General features: G+C 33.4%; 1 protein-coding gene and 1 non-coding gene across 19 annotated transcripts; both read right to left on the minus strand.

Moving 5' to 3' along the window:
• Positions 1-4,610: 4,610 nt before the first annotated feature.
• On the minus strand, positions 4,611-4,717 carry LOC121206693 (small nucleolar RNA R71). The gene has a single exon (XR_005901841.1). It is a non-coding gene; the product is annotated as a small nucleolar RNA R71 (small nucleolar RNA).
• Positions 4,718-7,243: 2,526 nt separating this feature from the next.
• Positions 7,244-14,096, minus strand: LOC107937145 (CBL-interacting serine/threonine-protein kinase 9). Of its 18 annotated transcripts, XR_005925823.1 has the most exons (14): positions 13,575-14,076; positions 13,074-13,102; positions 11,521-11,644; positions 11,353-11,438; positions 10,485-10,569; positions 10,195-10,258; positions 9,422-10,019; positions 9,221-9,333; positions 8,778-8,801; positions 8,504-8,594; positions 7,928-7,981; positions 7,702-7,827; positions 7,537-7,624; positions 7,244-7,420 (listed from the first exon to the last, which is right to left on the minus strand). XR_005925823.1 is itself a non-coding variant. In XM_041111657.1 (6 exons), the coding sequence occupies exons 2-6, from the start codon at positions 8,516-8,518 to the stop codon at positions 7,404-7,406; spliced, it is 300 nt and encodes a 99-aa protein (XP_040967591.1). In that variant the 5' UTR covers positions 8,519-8,594; positions 9,221-9,405; the 3' UTR covers positions 7,244-7,403. The 18 variants fall into 18 exon arrangements, 3 of the variants coding, with proteins under 3 accessions (XP_040967591.1, XP_040967587.1, XP_040967595.1); XR_005925813.1 differs by having other exon boundaries at positions 9,422-10,258; positions 13,575-14,096; XR_005925820.1 differs by having other exon boundaries at positions 9,422-9,503; positions 13,074-14,080.
• Between the last annotated feature and the right edge of the window lie 4,636 nt (positions 14,097-18,732).

Consider the following 18,732-nt stretch of genomic DNA (forward strand, 5'->3'; position numbering starts at 1 on the left):
GCCAATAAGTTGCTATGATAGTTAGGGAGTATCACATCACCCAACAATCTTATAAGGTTGTTTTTCAAATGTTAAAGTGTAATTTGTACTATAATAGTGACATGTATACTACGTCTCGAAATGAATATAAATATTGTAATGTGAATGACATGCACTTAGGACATCTAAGTATTTGAACTTTTTTTTTCATATGTCAAGTAGTACTTGAAACTTGGAATATGGTATAGTGGTTGAAGGCTTAAGAAATAAGCCAAGATTCAATAATGTGTAAAGTTGTAAATAGTTCTAGTACTGCCTAAGCAATAGCTTAACGGCATCAATATTAACTACATTACCACCTAAGTGGTGACTTGAGCTACTTGAACGGCTTCTTAACGAAAAAAAACTAATTACTTTAGTATTGCCTAGGCAGGAGTTGTTGCCACTCGGGCGACAACTTAACATATTATTACTCTTTTTGATTTTACTTAAGTTCTTATAAATTCCTTGAGTAACCTTTAACAAATTAAGTAACATTCCTATATTTTACGAATTACCTAGTTATTTTGTTTTAATTGACACTATACGATTTTTTAACTTTGTTTTGAAAGCATAAATCTCATTTTGACTAGAATTTAAATAATTTTCCATATATTGATAAAAAAGTTTTGCCATTTATTGTCTTAAATAAAGTATTGGTTTGATTCCAAAAAGTCCTGTTAGTGTCTCATGTTCGTACCAGCCACTGAGACAGGCAAGGGGAGTAACAACTTAAGTATAGCTTGACATCATTTACAATAGTTGAATTCATTACAGTGAAAGAGTAAATGATATCATTTTATCAGCTTTGCAAGAATTATGAAAAAGAAACGTGCCTATGTGTCATTCATGTAGGATGAATTATTATCTTCACTATTTGTTAGCAATGATTTTTTTTTTATCTTAGAAGGTGCAATGGTGACCATGAGATAAAATAGGATTGGATTGGATTGGGTAAACGAATTTAACCTAAAGGGATTAAGGATATTATATTATGATAACACACAAATGACAAGGTCATTGAAGAAAAATAGAAATCTAAGTTGCTTTCGTAATGGTATATTATGGGGAGATCAGTTTTGACACTTTTAGTGGATTGACTCTATGACAAAATAATATGTTATTAATTGATGTACAGTTGGAACTTAATTAAAAGTTATTTAAGCCCTTATTAAATATGTCTAACCATATCCTCCCTCAATTTAATAAAAAGTTGAATGGATTACATGACAAGAATCATTTTTTTGAATGAATGAAGATGATGTATGAGAAATAGATTTCTTGAATTATTATCCACAATAAATGTATTTTCTTGAAGTAACAAAATATGCATTAGAAATTAATTTAATTTCTTTGGATTGTTATTTAATTGAATGCAATTCAATAATTGAATCCAAAGTAAAAACTTAGATTCATTAGTCCTTGTAGTTATATTGAATAAGACAATTAAATTTATTTACTCGTAAACTCTAATACGATAAAGTCATTATAATTTTGACGAAATTAGAATAAGGTTGAGAAAATAATTTAATTATATTAATAAATAAATAAATAAATATATAAATTTTAGGGAATAGAAATCTGATTATTGAGTTGAATAGTTATGTCTTGTTTTAATTTAATTTAAAATTTGATTACACATATAATTGTATTTAATACATGAAAGGCCTAGAGAGCCTAGTATCTAGGCAAGTGGGTGGCACATTAGAGAGAGGTTCCAATGTTTGTCACCCACCCTATTAGAGTTATGGTAGAACTCTAGTTTTATATTAAAATGTTGTTTTTCCCTCTTCCTATTCTAGTAGAATTCTTGTGATTTTTCATATATATAGGTACTAGGGGCTATAAAAAAATCATAAGGAAATATACGAGGATACTCTACCAAATTCTAGTGAAAAATTTGTTTGGGTTATTTTATTGAACTCAAATAAATTTAATTTTTCATAAGTTCTTCAAATTTACGAGATTATTACTGCATACTCCTTGGAAATTATAATTCAAATGTGTGAAATTAAAATTTTCGATTTTGAATTTTTCCTAGGGAAAGTCAACTTTCCCCACTAGAAAGTCTCGATTTCATTCTATGTTGGTTTTTTTTAAATAGAGCCCACTCTCTAAGCATTTGAGGATTTGAGTATGGTGGAGAAGATCATTCGACTGAAATCCAAAAGGATTTGAATGTTGAATATGAGATTTGACAAATTTCCCTATCTCGAAAAAAATAAGTACTAAATTTGGTCAAATTTGTTATTATAAATATCACAACCAAGGTCTAGTTTTATAAAAAAAGAGTTTTAAAATTTAGTGTGCAAGCAAAGCTAGTTTTCATAAATTTTTTTCCAATACTTGATACCAAAGCCAAAATGTGCAATGTATTTCTTTTTTTTTTAAAGCAAATGGCCACAAAGTGCAATCCATTCAACTATTAAGAAACATCATTAAGCATACGAGTATAAATAATGGGCAGATAATCCAACCCAAATGAACTGTAAAACAAAACTCTAAAAAATAAAAAAAATTTCAAAGTTTTGGCTTTATTTAAAAAATGACCAAGAATCCTGATAAACCGTAATTTATACAGATTTTTACCCCATGCTTAACGCATTTATGGATGGTTTCTCCTTAAAATTGGTGAATTCGATGCTCCTAATTCTTTAATTTCATGTTTTATACTTAGGTGAGTATAAGAGAATAAAAAGAGCGAGAAACGAGCCGAAAGCGGAGAAAATGGACCCACATGGGAAAACAACATGGCCTGGACTTCCTCACACGGGCGTGTCCCTTTAGCAAGGTCAAAGCATGATTTACACGAGTAGATCACACGCCCGTGCCCATTTAACAGCCTTGACCACAGCCTTAAGCAATTGCACACGGACGTGTCCCTGCTTAGCCCAGGTTTAGTCCAATTCAGAAAAGGCCAATTTTGAGGGCTCTTAGGCATTCCAAAGCCTATTTAAACACCTGATGAGGCATTTAGACGGGGGACGCATAGGAGGAAGCAAGGAATTGCTCAAGGAAAGCCGATCGATCCATCTCAAAAGCCGGATTCACCATCAAGACTGAAGCTCTCCCTTTATTTTCCCTCAGGAGTTTTGAGTTTTCTTATGTTTTGTTATTTTTATTCTTTTGAGATGTTTTCTTTCATTAGTATGAACTAAAACCCCTAAATACCTAAAGGGAATGAAACCTAAGACGGATCTTGTTGTTATTATCTGAATTGTATGATAAATATTTGACATGTTCTTAATTATGTGTTCTTAATTCTTGTTTTGATATTCCAGGATATTGATTCAAGTTAAGCTCTTATTCAGAGGAAAAATAGACCCTGTCTAAGAGTAAATTTGTCATAATTAAGTGGAGTTGATTGTGCTCCTAGAGATAGGGTGACAAGATTTTACCGGATTAAGGTGAAACCTAATAAGGGGATCCATAGATGGAGTTAATGCAACCCTAGGGCGTTAATTAGAAAGAGATTTCAATTATTCAATCTAGGGTTAGACGTTGTTAGTCTCGAGAGAGATAATAATATAACTTAGGGATCTCTACGGAACAAGTTGAATGAATAAATGTCCAATTCAGAGTCAAATAACAAGTGAAGTCTAGGTGGATTTTTCCTTAGGTATTGTCTTAATCAATCGAGTTTTCCAAAAAGTATTTTCCCCAAATTTCTTTTCTGTGATTTCTTAGTTTAATTAATTAGTTAGATAAACAAAACCCTTTTATTTTTTAGGCTAGATAATAAAAAGAAAGTTGATACTAGTACTTTTAGTTCCTTTGGGTTTGATAATTTGGTCTTGCTAAAGCTATACTACTATTCGATAGGTACACTTGCCTTTATCGTGATAATAGTTAGTTTCAAGAACGATTCATTATAAATATTTAAAACCTGTCACGAATATCACGTATCAAGTTTTTGGCGCCGTTGCCAGGGAACTAGGATATTAGGAAAACTCGATTTTTATTACTTTAGCCATTCACTTTATTCGCAATTTATGTTTTTCTTTTCTTTTCTTTTCTAATTCTTCATTTATTTTCTTCTGACAGGTTTTTGTAGTTTATGACCAGAAGAAACCCGTTAGGACCACTACTTTTTGACGGTGAGATCGACCGCACAATTCGCAGGAACTGGAGAGAAATAAGCTGAAGCCTAAAATACACAGAAGACGAGCAAGAGGACGATACTTCAACCACAACCGAGGATATGACTGAAAACCAAGAAAATCCGCTACCTCCTGTATGATTATGCTAAACCTAGTTTAACAGGAACTGAGTCAAGTATAGTTAGACCTGCTATTGCTGCAAATAACTTTGAATTAAAACCTAACACAATTTAAATGATACAACAGTTTGTTTAGTTTGATGGTTTGCAGGACGAGGATCCCAATGCTCGCTTGGCAAATTTCCTAGAATTTTGTGATACCTTTAAAATTAATAGCGTTTCTGATGACGCCATCTGCCTTCAGTTGTTTCCCTTTTCGTTAAGGAATCAGGCTAAACAATGGTTGAACTTGTTACCACAAGGGTCAATCACTACTTGGGAACAAATGACCGAAAAGTTTTTATTAAAATATTTTCCTCTAGCTAAAACAGCTAAATTACGTAATGATATCTCTTCTTTTGTGTAGATGGATTTAGAAACACTCTACGATGCATGTGAGAGATACAACGACCTTTTGAGAAGGTGCCCTCACCATGGGTTACCGCTTTGGCTATAGGTTCAAATGTTTCATAATGGTCTGAATCCTTCGACTCGACAGATGATTGATGTAGCTGCTGGAGGAACTATCAATAATAAGACATCTGAAGATGCCTATGAATTTATAGAGGAGATGTCATTGAATAACTATCAGTGGCAAGTCATGAGGACAAAGCCAACGAAAACAACAGGCGTTTATAAGGTCGATTTGGTTACCATGCTTTCTAATCAGGTAGAACTCTTGAATAAGAAAATTGATGGTTTTCTTAGTTGTTCACAGGTTCACCCAGTGATGAGGTGCAATGCAAATGGAGAAGGAGCATGTATAGAATATCAACCCTTCAACCCTAGAATCGAGAAGGAACAAGTTCAATAGATGGGTAACAATAACTCTAGACCCCAAAATAAACTATATAGTAACACTTATAATACAGGTTGGAGGAACCATCCCAATTTCTCGTGGGGCGATCAAGGAAATCAATGGCCACAACATCCTCTGGGTTTTCAACAACCACCTTACTAGCAAGAAAAGAAGCCGAACCTTGAGGAGATGTTAACAAAATTTATCTCAGTATCAGAAACTTGTTTTTAGAATACCGAGACAGCACTCAAAAATAAACAAGCATCAATCCAGGGGCTCGAAACTCAAATTGGACAGCTCGCCAAATTGATTTCCGAATGACCACAAGGTAGCCTGCTAAGCAACACTAAATCTAACCCAAGGGAGCAACTCAATGAGATTGCCCTTCAAGTTGAGGAAGGGCTAGTTGCAGAACCAAGGCCAGAAACGTTGGTAAGCAAAGGTAAGGATGAGGTAGGCCACAATGAGCCAAAGCCGATAATTACAGAATATAAACCTCGTGTGCCATACCCCAAGGTGACAAGTAAAGACCACTGAGACGAAAACTTTGGTAAATTCCTTAAACTTTTAAAGAAACTACATATTAACTTACCGTTTATTGAAGCCCTTTCGCAGACGCCCAAAGCAGTCGAGTTTTTAAAGGAACTTCTAGCAAATAAACGAAAGTTAGATGAAGCATCGCATGTGAAGCTGAACGCGGTCTACTCAGCCATTCTACAGAATAAGCTGCCCAACAAACTAAAAGATCCAGGGAGATTTATAATTTCTTATTTAATTGGTAGCTTAGATGTTAATAATGCGTTGGCTGATTTAGGGACTAGTATCAATGTTATGCCTTACAAGTTGTTTAAGCAACTAGGTCTATGAAAACTTAAACAAACTAAGATGAACATTCAATTGGCTGATAAAACCATTAGATTTTCTAGGGGTATCATTGAAGATTTCTTGTTAAGATTGATAAATTTATATACCTAGTAGACTTTGTTGTTCTAAACATAGAAGAGGATAGTAACGAACCCTTAATTTTAGGAAGGCCTTTTTTAGCAACCGCTAGAACAATTTTTGTCTTTGGCACAGGTGAACTCACACTTCGTGTAGGAGATGAAACAATCACCCTTCAAGCCCGTAATTCGAATAACACATCAAAAATCGAAGGTGACTGTACAAATCATTCGGCTAAAACTAACCATATGGTGCAACCTTCTTTGCAGGAAACAGGTCCGAAAAACATATATAAGCTAAGCAACAACAAAGAACCTATCCATGAAGAATGAAGGTTACAAATCAAGGAGCCAAATGGATGGTGGACACATAAATCGAGAAAACACGATAAACCAAAACCACGCCATGATGAGCCTAATTCTTCCAAAAATCAACTTCAAGTTGGAAAGAAAGTACTACTAGATGCAATAAATCCTCGAATCGCCACTTCTGAACCGAATGAAGAAACCCCTTTTACGGTAACTAGCATCTTTCCATATGGTACGGTTAAGGTACATCACCCCAAATTCGGCACGTTCAAGGTAAATAGTACTTGTCTTAAATCTTATGTTGATAAAATTTATAGCAGGGATGAGTGTAAACTCCTCGATCCACCATAATCACACATCAGAGAGGTAAGTCGAGCTTAGACTATAAATAAGCGCTTCTAAGGAGGCACCCCGAGTACTAACACTGCAGCAAAATTGACTTTTAGCGGCGTTTTTTAAGGTCTTTAGGCGACGCTAAAACTATTTGCGGCGTTTTTACAAGCACCGCAAAAAATGCCGCTATAGATGACGCCGCTAAAGGTCATGACCTTTAGCGGCGCGTTACCCATAAACGCCGCTAAATGTGATGACCTTTAGCGACGCTTTACCCACAAACGCCACTAAATATCATAACCTTTAGCGGCGCTTTACCCAGAAACGCCACTAAAGATCATGACCTTTAGCGGCGCTTTACCCAAAAAAGTCACTAAAGGTAATGAAATTTAAAAAAATATATATTATAAAAGTCATGAAAAATATAAAAAATTTAAAATTCATTATCAAAATATTGAGAAGAATAATATCCATGATATAAATATAAAAATTTTCTATTAAAATTCATTATCAAATTAAATTTTCTATTAAAATTTTAACTAAAAATATTAAAATAAAAATAAAAATTTAGAATCAAAACTAAAATAAATAATAAAAATTAGATTAAATATAAAGATATCAATGAAATAAGAACTTAAATCATAACCATGTAAAATATAAGATATTATCATCAAGATTTACATCCTCATCTTGCTCAAATTGTGGTGGCTTGTACCCTTTCTTGAACCATTCATCTTGTAGAATTTCAGGAATAGTTATACGCTGCCAAAAAGAACATGCAGAATTTCAACCAAACTGCAGACGCTAAAGCTTATACTGTGATCAAAGATTGCATGTAATCACAAATTTTCATAGGATGAATTGAATTTGAAACTTACAGTAAGGGTTTGGATCAAGAATACGCTTAATCAAATTCCTAGCACCAGATGAAAACCATGATGGATAGCTGAAAGAAGCCTCCCAGATCTGAAATTTATCAAGGTACAAACAATTTTTATGAAGTTCTCATCTAAAAAGACTGGCCAAATCTGGAGGGTACTTACTTTCTTATACAAGCCTATAAGGCTTGGCTCATCAAAAGGCAAATAACCAGCCATGAGAACAAAGAGAATAACTCCGCAAGACCAAATATCAGATGATGTACCATCATAACCTTTATCTTTGAGCACCTGAAAATAAAAATATTAGATACCAGAATGAAAAAGCAAAAAAAAAGAAGAAGAGTTGCAGCAATACAGTTAATTATTTTCTGAGTTCATGAGTGAAAACCTCCGGAGCAACATAATTTGGAGTCCCGCAAGCAGTGTGAAGCAACCCATCCTCCTACATTTTCAACGTGTGAAAATAAAAGATTATACTACTAGACATGGAGCTTTCTATCTTTTCCTCCATTATTGATAGTTAACATTTATAAGATGTTACTGCCAACTAAATGCCTTGACCATCTGTTTCAACCATTTTCCCATACAAATTATTGGTTTATAAATGGATTTTACCGTTTCGCCATACGAATTCCATCATATCTTCTTAATATGGAAATTTTACCATTTTCGCCATACAAATTATTGTTTGAGATGTTCATATCATGTTGTATTTTAATCGTTTTTCTTATATATCGTATCCAAAATTATCAAATATAATGTTTACTACAATGTTAAATTAGACTGCCTATAATATTAACTCTAAAATTCATGATGACTATAAAATTCTGTTTCGCGGTCCAGAACTGACAGAACATGTCGCAGAGCACTGAACGGTGGAAAAGAAAGAAGGAAAGAAACACGTTTTCTACTAATTTTCTTCCTATCAGGCCATGGTGGATGGTTTAGACAAACTAGAGGTTACCTTGTGTCTGCGCATTAGATTTGGCGACCTTTTCTCTCCACCCTTTCTGACAAGCTCTTATTTCCCACGTTGCTGTCAATAAAGTTGACACCTAAATGAAAGCGATAGCAGCAACAATGGTGAAAAAACCCAGCAGAGAGGGCTTTTGTCATGCTAAAATTAGAGGTGATCTAAAAGGCATAGAAAAACAAATGTAAAATTTCTTTGTATTAAGTTACTTAGTCCCATATTCCAATAAATACATCCATCCATGACAAAGAAACAGGAAACTAACCTGTAAAGGAAGCATTGCTCAGTCCTGCATTAATTAAAGATAGAACCATAAAATTAACTTAATTCTATCGGGCAAAATTGCCAAAGATCACATGTAATTCCTGTTTCAAGTAAAGTCGAAGCCTTAAGGGCTGGTACAAGTTACTAATATCACATGTAATTCCAGTTCATGGCTGTTATAATGGTATTGTACAAGTCAAAAATAACTTTGCTCATGTAATGATGAAAATGCCCCATCCAAGTTCAATTAGTTGCTGCCAAACTCAAAAGAGCTCATATGACTATTACAATATAGATATACAAAGAAATAGCAAGTTCTACCTTCTAAAAAATAGCAAGTTCTACCTTCTAAAACAGGACTAGTCTATTAAGTTATTGGTCATTCTTTAGCTAAATAAATTCAATCATCATTATTTATTTAGTTGACAAAAGGCTGCAACTTACATGCTGCAATTGATTCTAAAAGCCATGTGTGACCAATGACTTGTCCACCTAATTTTATGGCTATATTCTGTGCTTCACTAACCCTCTGCCAAATAATCAAAGAGCTTTGGTGCCTGCAAGAGAAAGAAGTTAATTATTTGCAAAAGTAACATTACCAACTTGAAAAACTAGCACACTTGAGCTCAAAAGAGTAAGACTCACATTATCCAATACCCTGACTCTGCCAGTTTTAGGACCATCACAACACCCATGGTTGTCAAGACTAATTTCATCAATCATGAAACTTTTAACACCAAAAAGAATTGTTTAACGAGAAATTTTAGTACTTGCAAAAATATCATCAGTATACGAGTTTACCTTTCAGCACAATAAAACACATACGCAATTCAAAGATATAATTATTAAAAAAGATAACTACTCAACAGAAAAATGGGTTTCATCTAATCTAACCTTTTCCTCAGGAGACAAAGCAGATCCACAGAAAAAGATACAATCTTTTTTTTTTAATTTAAGTTTAATTAAATATTAAAATTCTTAACAATTTAAATAGTAACTCCTACTTTTAGAAACCATTGAAGTTTAATATTTGGAACTTGTATTAGTAGCAATAATGCTTCTAGAAAAGCACAGCAGAAATAGCATCTACCTCTCACGAGTTTCATCAATACACTAAAATGGGAGCTATTTAAATCCAATTACCAAAGGACAATTTTTTAACTTATGAATCTACCAAGTTGGGGGGTTTTCCTTTACAAACAAAGGCTGAACTTGGGGGAACTTTATCATGTGTGATGTTCATCTGCAAAATCAAAGTTAGTAAAAATATAAACCATCCTCTTTGCTTTGATCCTGTATTTGAACTATCTGAATTACAAACTAACAAATAAGTCTGTCGATAACTACGATTGTTCAACGTGATTAGTAATCGCATCAGGGCAAGATTGTGCTTGTGGAAATGGAAATTAGAATCTTACTCTCTTTGACTGTTCCGTAAAGCCAGCACAGTACCTCATCAGCAAATGCCAGGCAGACTCCTCCCTAAAGATTGAGTTTTAAACAAGGAAATAAGTGACTAATAGCACAATGAGTCAATGAAATTGGAAAAGGGAAGCCATAAAAAGGGGAAAAAAACCAGTTCAGAGTATGTATATAGCCTAAAACCTTTGTTGCAAATGAGTAGTTCTTCACTATCACCGACTTACATCTTCGGGAATACAATTTTTTTAAATCAACTCAGTAGATTATTTGCTGTAATATATAATACCTGCCAGTAATTCTTCATTTTCACTGGATGGGTGATGTCTTTGGTTCTTAGTCTCTCAGTGCGTACAAGTCGCCCTGCATCATCCCTACACCAAAACATGTCAATGGAAAAGTTCACATTTAACTGAACAGAGAAAAAACCTAATACCAACAGCACCGCGGAACTGAACACCACTCAGTATTATTTTTTTGGATAAATACAGCTTAGCACACTGAAACAATTTGTTATTATTTATCTCAAATATGCCTGAGCTAAACTTATTTTATGGAACAAAGTGAGCTCGGACTATGTACATTAAATATAAGTATGTGCCCGGCATGGATATTCTCAATTTTTTCAAAGTTTACAATGCCCCGTATTTATTTTCAAATATATGTCTGATACAAGTACTTTAGGAAAAATAAAGAGTCTAAATAACATAATGGTTTAGGGTGTTAATTTGGAAGTATAAAGAATATTATTCAATTATTCCTTTGCAACTGTAATGCTTGCATAAAGCAACAAGCTAATGGGAATCAAATTCGAGAGCATCCTGCAATTGCATCATTCTATAGGCAAGGAATAAATCGACAGGCTAATTATAATGATCAAAGATTATACAGAAAAGGAATTTCTAAGTTTATTGACTCATCAGTTCTTGGCATATTGGTTGGTTCAAAATCATGGTCCAAATATGTGTCGGATACGAGTATTTTAAGAAAAATGAAGTGTCCGAATAACATAGATTAATGCAACTTTAATACTGCATAAAACAAAAGGCTAATGGGATTTGGGAGCATCCTACGGTTGTATCATTCTATAGGCAAGAAACAAATGGACAGGCAAGATCATGATCGAGATTGTATAGAAAAGTAATTTCGAAGTTTACCGATCTATCAGTTCTTGGTGTATCAGTTGGTTCAAAACCATAGTCCATAACATTAACCTCGAGCCTAAAACTCTGATGTGATACTCCTGCAATATTAGGATATTTTATCAGTAACAAAGGAATTTATTACTTTTAAAGTGGAGTAAGACAACACAGTTTAATACGAACCATCCTCTTTGCAAGCTGTTTCCGTGCCTACTGAACGAAAACTGAAACAATAGATTAAAGGAAAGCCTTTTGACGTGCTTGCTGATCGTAACCTAGTTGTCATCGAGAGGGCACCTTCTTCTCCCTTAAATAAGATCAGTCCCACATATTAAGTGTTTTTTATCAGATCACTTGTTGAATACTCTGAATTTAAATTAAATTTACACGGTATCTTGAACATCATGTAGAAGGCAAAATTTGTCACTCCTTAACCAAAACATTTTCAAATTTAACCTATATTAACTGAAAAATCTTTTACCTTGACCATCCTATTTTACTTTAAACAAACATTTAAAAAGACATTGAAAAAGACAGAATATTTTCCCTAAGCATAAATGTTGAAACCACCTATAACTAGTGAAAAACCTTGTTTAATAGACAAAAGTGGATAATAAGGGTAGTGGCCCTGTATACTTTTATATAAGCGCTTAGCGTGAAACAAGATCGAACATGGCTCAATCCGTTACATCATTTTTTTTCCTCCTAAACAGAGAGTGGTTCAAAGATGAAAAAAATCAGTTGTCTGTAGCATTTATCAGATGAACTTAACTAGGATGCAGAATGCAAGAGAATTGATAGGACCGACATTTTGGATATAGAATAACAATTAACAAGGAATCACTTCCACACATGCATAAAAAATATATTCAATAATAATAATAATAGAAATTCTATTTTGCATGCTCACAAGAAAATGTGGTTGATGTATAAATATTAGTAGTAAATGACACAAATGATTTTCATAATGAATCCAATACAGAAGTTTGTCCAGTATTGTTCTTCAACAAGATTCTCTAAGAAGAAAAAATCAAGAAGATGAGGGAGAGATATTGTTCAACGTGATTAGCAAACAACAGAAAAGTTCAATTTCAATATAAATATATTTTTAATAAACAGAAAAAATATAAGATTTCAAAGTTAATTTTAACAATATTCAAAGAACAAAAACCCAGGATTATAGGAAGAATAAAAATGAAAGAATAAAAATGTCACCAGCAATTAATCAATAATCTAACCCAATTAAACCTTCAAATTTATTATAGGAAGAATAAAAATGAAAGATTAGCAATGAAGGAAAAGGTTAATTTCTACCAAGAAAAAAAAAGTAACACATAATAACAAAAGTAGAAAAATCAAGAGAGGAAATCATTATTTACCATGAGATACAGCAGAAGCAGGTTTCTTTGTAGCGTTAAAAGCAAAGGGCTTTATATCAGCCAAAACATCATCAACATCATAATCATCTTGACAAAATATTTATCATAACTGAATAACAAGTATCAAACAGGCAAGACCATGAAAGATTATTGAATTCTTAGCCAAAAGCCTATGGACTATTTGTTAGGATATGTGAAAAGTTTTAAGTGGCAACAGTAATTGTCTAAAATGGGGATGATATCCAGAAGAGTCTGGAAACTGGTGTTTAAGAAAAACTCATAAAGTCAATTCCTAAAAGGGACGAAGAATTTGATACAAAAAACAAAGAAAAAAATATATAAGAAACCAGACATTACCTCCTATTGGAGCAAAGTTGAGAGACAGTCTGCAGATGTAAGGCCTTTCATCAGTAATAACAAAGAAAAAAATTTGTTTACATATACTTCTTTAAGGAAAATATATAAATATACTTCTATATAGAAACATAGATATGGTGTAATCGAGAAATGCAAACAAATGGGGTGTAAAGGCAGTGGTAGCGCGATTTTTCTCTACTTTACTTGCGCTTCTCTCTAATATTTTTGTTAACGAAAAGTACTTGGCATATGAAGTGGACATGAAAAAAGCCATCGATTACGGGCATCGAACATCGTTCACTTTAAGTATATGGTGTTATATTGATAATTGGTAAATCAAACCCAAGACAAGGCGATTGGGCTACCAGAATAATTAGCATAAACACACCAACTCATGGGACAACAGATTGCCCCCAAAAGTTAACTAAAAATAAAGATTTCTAAATACGCAGAAAAAATAAACATTCTAGCATATCAGTAGAAATGACAGAAGCAACAAACCCAGGAGAAACTACTCATCTGCCAGGGAAACGCGACGAACAGAACTCCTGCTGCTTCCCTTTCCTTCATCGACCAGAGCTCTTCAGTCCGGGGCGTCCAACAAACTGCGGTCTCGCTCAACCAGAATCGCCGCAACCTGTGGAATCCCATTCCTCAAAAATAATTCTTGTTCTTGTTGAAGGCCTTCTTTGGCTAACTAGTTCGCTGCTTCGTTGGCCGATGTTTTCGCATGCATAAAAGGTACAGCTTCGAAAAACTTTACTTAGTCTCTTCACATCTTCTATATATCCCGTTATTTCTAAGGAATCTGTGTCATCTGTAGTCGGGCGCCTTCTTATTCACCGTTAGAGAGTCCCCCTCCACCTTCAGGTTTTGTACATCTAGATCGGAGCATAACCTCAACGCCTTCACACAGGCCCTGGCTTCCGCCGCAAAAGGCTTAGAAATTCTCTCATGTCAAATAGAGTAAAAATTCGAAACCAAAGTAAAAGGAGAAAGATAAAAGATATTCGGGGGTAAATTGAATTGAGGAAAGTAAAGAGAGATGTTTGTGGCGTTTTTTTATGAAAACGACGGTAATTCATATCTTTTGTGGTAAGTATGCAGCCCAACAATTTTTTCTTTCTTTTTTTTTTCTCTTTTATTATTATTATTATTTACTAAAATGGTTAAATTTTAATTTGGTCTCTCTAATATATTTAAATTTCAATTTTTTTTGTATATACTTTAATTTTTAATATCATTTAGTCTATATATTTTTAATATTATTAATTAATCCAAATGTTAATATTATTAATTTTTTGATTAAAATATTACATGATAATATATAATTAGATAACATGAACTCAACCTACAACTTTACGCACAATACTAAGACTAATAGCAAAATTTAACCAAATATATATAATTGCTATCATTTGAGTGATCATGACTAAAATTTTAAATTTTGAAAAGTAAAAAAGATAAAATTGATCGATTTGAAAAATACAGGGACTAAAACTAATCAAATTAAAATATAAGGACTAAATTTTAAGTTTAAATTTCACTTAAATAAATTAAGTGTAGAGGAATTAATTTGAATTGAAATATTTTTAATATATCAAAATATTTTTAGATTAAATCTTAAACCATTTAATATATATATATAAAGTTTATCTATTATCTCTTAAATAATTTAAACTATAATCATAACTTTAATATATTCAAATTAATATATCACTTTTACAATTATATAAGAAATCGTTTAATATATAAATAAAAAAATACTAATTAATCTAAACCCCAAACCCTTAACCTCAAACCCTTACACCTTAAACTCTAACTCTAACCCCTAAACCCTAAATTATAATCCCTAAACCCATAATTCATCATAAACCTTCAAATACTAGTTAACTCCTAAACCTTAAACCCTAAACCATATATCTTAAACCATAGTTAACTCATAAACCTTAAACCCTAAACCATCTTAAACCATAAACCTTAAACTATAATGATAATTAATTCAATATTTTAAATTCAATACTATCTCTTTTACGATTATATAAGAAAATATTTAATATATTGTATAACCATAAATTTTAATAATTATTGTTTTAGCGGTTATAGATTAGTGTTTTCGATTTTTTTGGGTGGGGTTATATGACTTTTAGCGGTGTTTTACCAAAAGCACCGCTAATGCTCTGGGTTTTAGCGACGTTTTACCAAAAGTGCCGCTAATACTCTGGTTTTTAGCGGCGTTTTACTAAAGCGCCTCTATGCTCTGTTTTTAGCGGCGTTTTTTACTAAAACGCCGCTATTTCTCTGTTTTTAGCGGAGTTTTACCAAAAACACCGCTATTGCTCTGTGTTTTACAATTTTTGCGGCATTTTTTGATAAAACGCCGCTAAAGCCCTATTTTCCTGTAGTGTAACGGTGCTAACATCTTTAAATTTTAGTCTTTAACATTTAATTCACTAACTGAGTCATTGAACACAGGATGTTCAGAACCACACTGCCAGGCACACGGGTGTGCCATAGGCCGTGCACATACCACGGGATGCAACATGATTGTGCAATACAGCCGTGTGAAAACAGGGCAAAAATTTCTTCCCCAACACGGGATGCGATAAGTAGCCATGACCGTGCGACATGGCCGTGAGCGAAACTACCAAAATAACACGAGCGTGCAACACGACCGTGTGCCCCAATTTCTCTATAAACACCTATTATTTATTTTATTTTATTTTTATCTTTATATTTTGAATTTTTTTATTTCCTTTTAATACTTTTTTATCTTGAGTTTTTACAATTTTTATTCTTGGCTATTTCATTACAAGTAATTATGCTTCATTATACCTCTTAAAGAGTTCCTGGTTTTATCACAGTCAGAAAAGAGCTCCAGAGCTCATCCTCGCGTAGGAACTAAAACTCCACCGGGAAAGGTTCTCCACGACTACTATGTCCTGCTTGACCACGACCATAGCTACCACCAGATATAATATTCTTTTGGCGCAGGACTTATGGACTAATGAACCTCTACCACCACTGGAGTATCCTCCTCCACTCTCACGCTGATTATCCTCCAAAACTCCAGTTCAAGGAATTCATTCATCAGTCAGGAAGTTTTACTTCTCTCCCTATCTTATGATTATAAATCTATCTTTTTCATTATATCTATCTTTGTACATTGAGGGCAATGCACATATTAAGTGTGGGGGGTCTTTTATATCATCATTAGAAGTCCCTGAATTGTGTCTTATTCTCATGTAAATCATTTATATCACTATTAGAATGACTTTTAATTAATTTATGTTTTTTTATTGATATGTCTTGAATTAAAACATAGGCATTTATGAATTGAATGTTTAAACTTTAAGACATTAGGGAATCAAGCATGATAAGTTGATTTTTGAAGAATTAAAAACTTTTAGGTTGTTTTTCCCAAGTTTAGGTATTATCTTGAGTTGAAATTCACAGGTTTAAACATCAAAAAACCATAATTTTTGTTAGATTTTGAGCCTTTAGAGTATCTATCATTTCTTTCATGCTCACTTTTATTGTTGCTCTGAGTGCGTCAGTATTGAATTATTATTCTAGAACTTGCTCGATTATGCATGTCAAGACCACACCATTTGAGTTGATATGTCAAAATGATAAAGGCACTTAGGTTTAACTCATTCACTCCAAAAAATCCTACCTTCATAATTAACCTTTAGTGAATCCCTTTGAGCCTAACAAGCCATTAATTGATTTACCCTCAATATTAACCCATAAACCATTATTGTTGAAATCCCCTAATTTGATCCCTATTTTTGTCGAGATTTGATTTGAACTAATTGCTTAGCTATGTTTTTGCTCTTCTATGTAGCTGACTTGTTCTTAAAATAAAAAAATAAAAAAAAATTCATACTTACATATTAGTAGTAATTCGATATTGTTGAGCCGCAGTATCTAAATTCTATCTTCTGAGCAGAAGCTCACTTGTACTCAATTGATGTTTAATTACTTTTTCTAGTTAGGCAATTTTTTTAATTCAATCTCGATTTTAACATTTTCTTTTAGCTTGTGACCACAACCCCTAACCAAAGCCACGTTACAACCCTTTAAAGACCTTTTGATTGATGTTCATCTCAATATGTAGTGGTGGAGATTTGATTTTCATGCAAGCCTATGGTAATGACTTTTCATTATTGACTATTGAGTGCTTCATGTATTATCCTTAAACACCTCGAGTGATTTGAGTGAATCTTTAGTGAGGATGTAAAAATCTATGATATTTTGAGTCGAAGGTAATTACTTAGATGAGGGGAGACACCTATGCTTTCATGATAAAATACTCAACTTGGAATGTTTGAGACTTTGATGTTCTTTCAGTCAAATTCTCAATGTATGATTACTTATGAATTATTTTGAGATATTATTAATAGGAATTATAAGTTAAGAAGAATTTATTTTGATTGTGAGTTGAGGGTTTTTCTTGAGGATAAGCAAATGCTTAAGTGTGGGGGTATTTGATAAACTGTAATTTATACATATTTTTACCCCATGCTTAATGCATTTATGGATGGTTTCTCCTTAGAATTGGTGAATTCAATGCTCCTAATCCTTTAATTTCATGTTTTATACTTAGGTGAGCATAGGAGAATAAAAAGAGCGAGAAACGAGCCGAAAATGGAGAAAATGGACCCACATGGGAAAACAACATGGCCTGGACTTCCTCACACGGGCGTGTCACACAGTCGTGTCCCTTTGGCAAGGTCAAAGCATGATTTACACGAGTAGATCACACGCCCGTGCCCATTTAACAGCCTTGATCACGGCCTTAAGCAATCGCACACGGGCGTGTCCCTGCCGAGCCCAAGTTTAGTCCAATTCGAAAAAGGCCAATTTTGAGGGCTCTTAGGCATTCCAAAGCCTATTTAAACACCTGAGAAGGAACTTAGACGGGGGACGCACAGGAGGAAGCAAGGAATTGCTCAAGGAAAGCCGATCGATCCATCTCAAAAGCCGGATTCACTATCAAGACTGAAGATCTCCCTTCATTTTCCCTCAGGAGTTTTGGGTTTTCTTATGTTTTGTTATTTTTATTCTTTTGAGATGTTTTCTTTCATTAGTATGAACTAAAACCCCTAAATACCTAAGGGGAATGAAACCTAAGACGGATCTTGTTGTTATTATCTGAATTGTATGATAAATATTTGACTTGTTCTTAATTATGTGTTCTTAATTCTTATTTTGATATTCCAGGATATTGATTCAAGTTAAGCTCTTATTCAGAGGAAGAATAGACCTTGTCTAAGAGTAAATTTGTCATAATTAAGTGGAGTTGATTGTGCGCCTAGAGATAGGGTGACAAGATTTTACCGGATTAGGGTGAAACCTAATAAGGGGATCCATAGATTGAGTTAATGTAACCCTAGGGCGTTAATTAGAAAGAGATTTCAATTATTCAATCTAGGGTTAGACGTTGTTAGTCTCGAGAGAGATAATAATATAACTTAGGGATCTCTACAGAACAAGTTGAATGAATAAATCGTCCAATTCAGAGTCAAATAACAAGTGAAGTCTAGGTAGATTTTTCCTTAGGTATTGTCTTAATCAGTCGAGTTTTCCAAAAAGTATTTTCCCCACATTTCTTTTCTGTGATTTCTTAGTTTAATTAATTAGTTAGATAAACTAA

Source organism: Gossypium hirsutum, chromosome A01 (genome assembly GCF_007990345.1).
Source record: "Gossypium hirsutum isolate 1008001.06 chromosome A01, Gossypium_hirsutum_v2.1, whole genome shotgun sequence".
In the NCBI taxonomy this organism is placed as follows: Eukaryota; Viridiplantae; Streptophyta; class Magnoliopsida; order Malvales; family Malvaceae; genus Gossypium; species Gossypium hirsutum.

Coding starts and splice junctions, on each gene's coding strand:
- LOC107937145 (XM_041111657.1), bottom strand. Junction 7,828..7,927: donor CAAATTATGTTGCTCCGGAG/GTTTTCACTCAT, acceptor TTTTATTTTCAG/GTGCTCAAAGATAAAGGTTA. Junction 7,625..7,701: donor TTATAGGCTTGTATAAGAAA/GTAAGTACCCTC, acceptor GATAAATTTCAG/ATCTGGGAGGCTTCTTTCAG.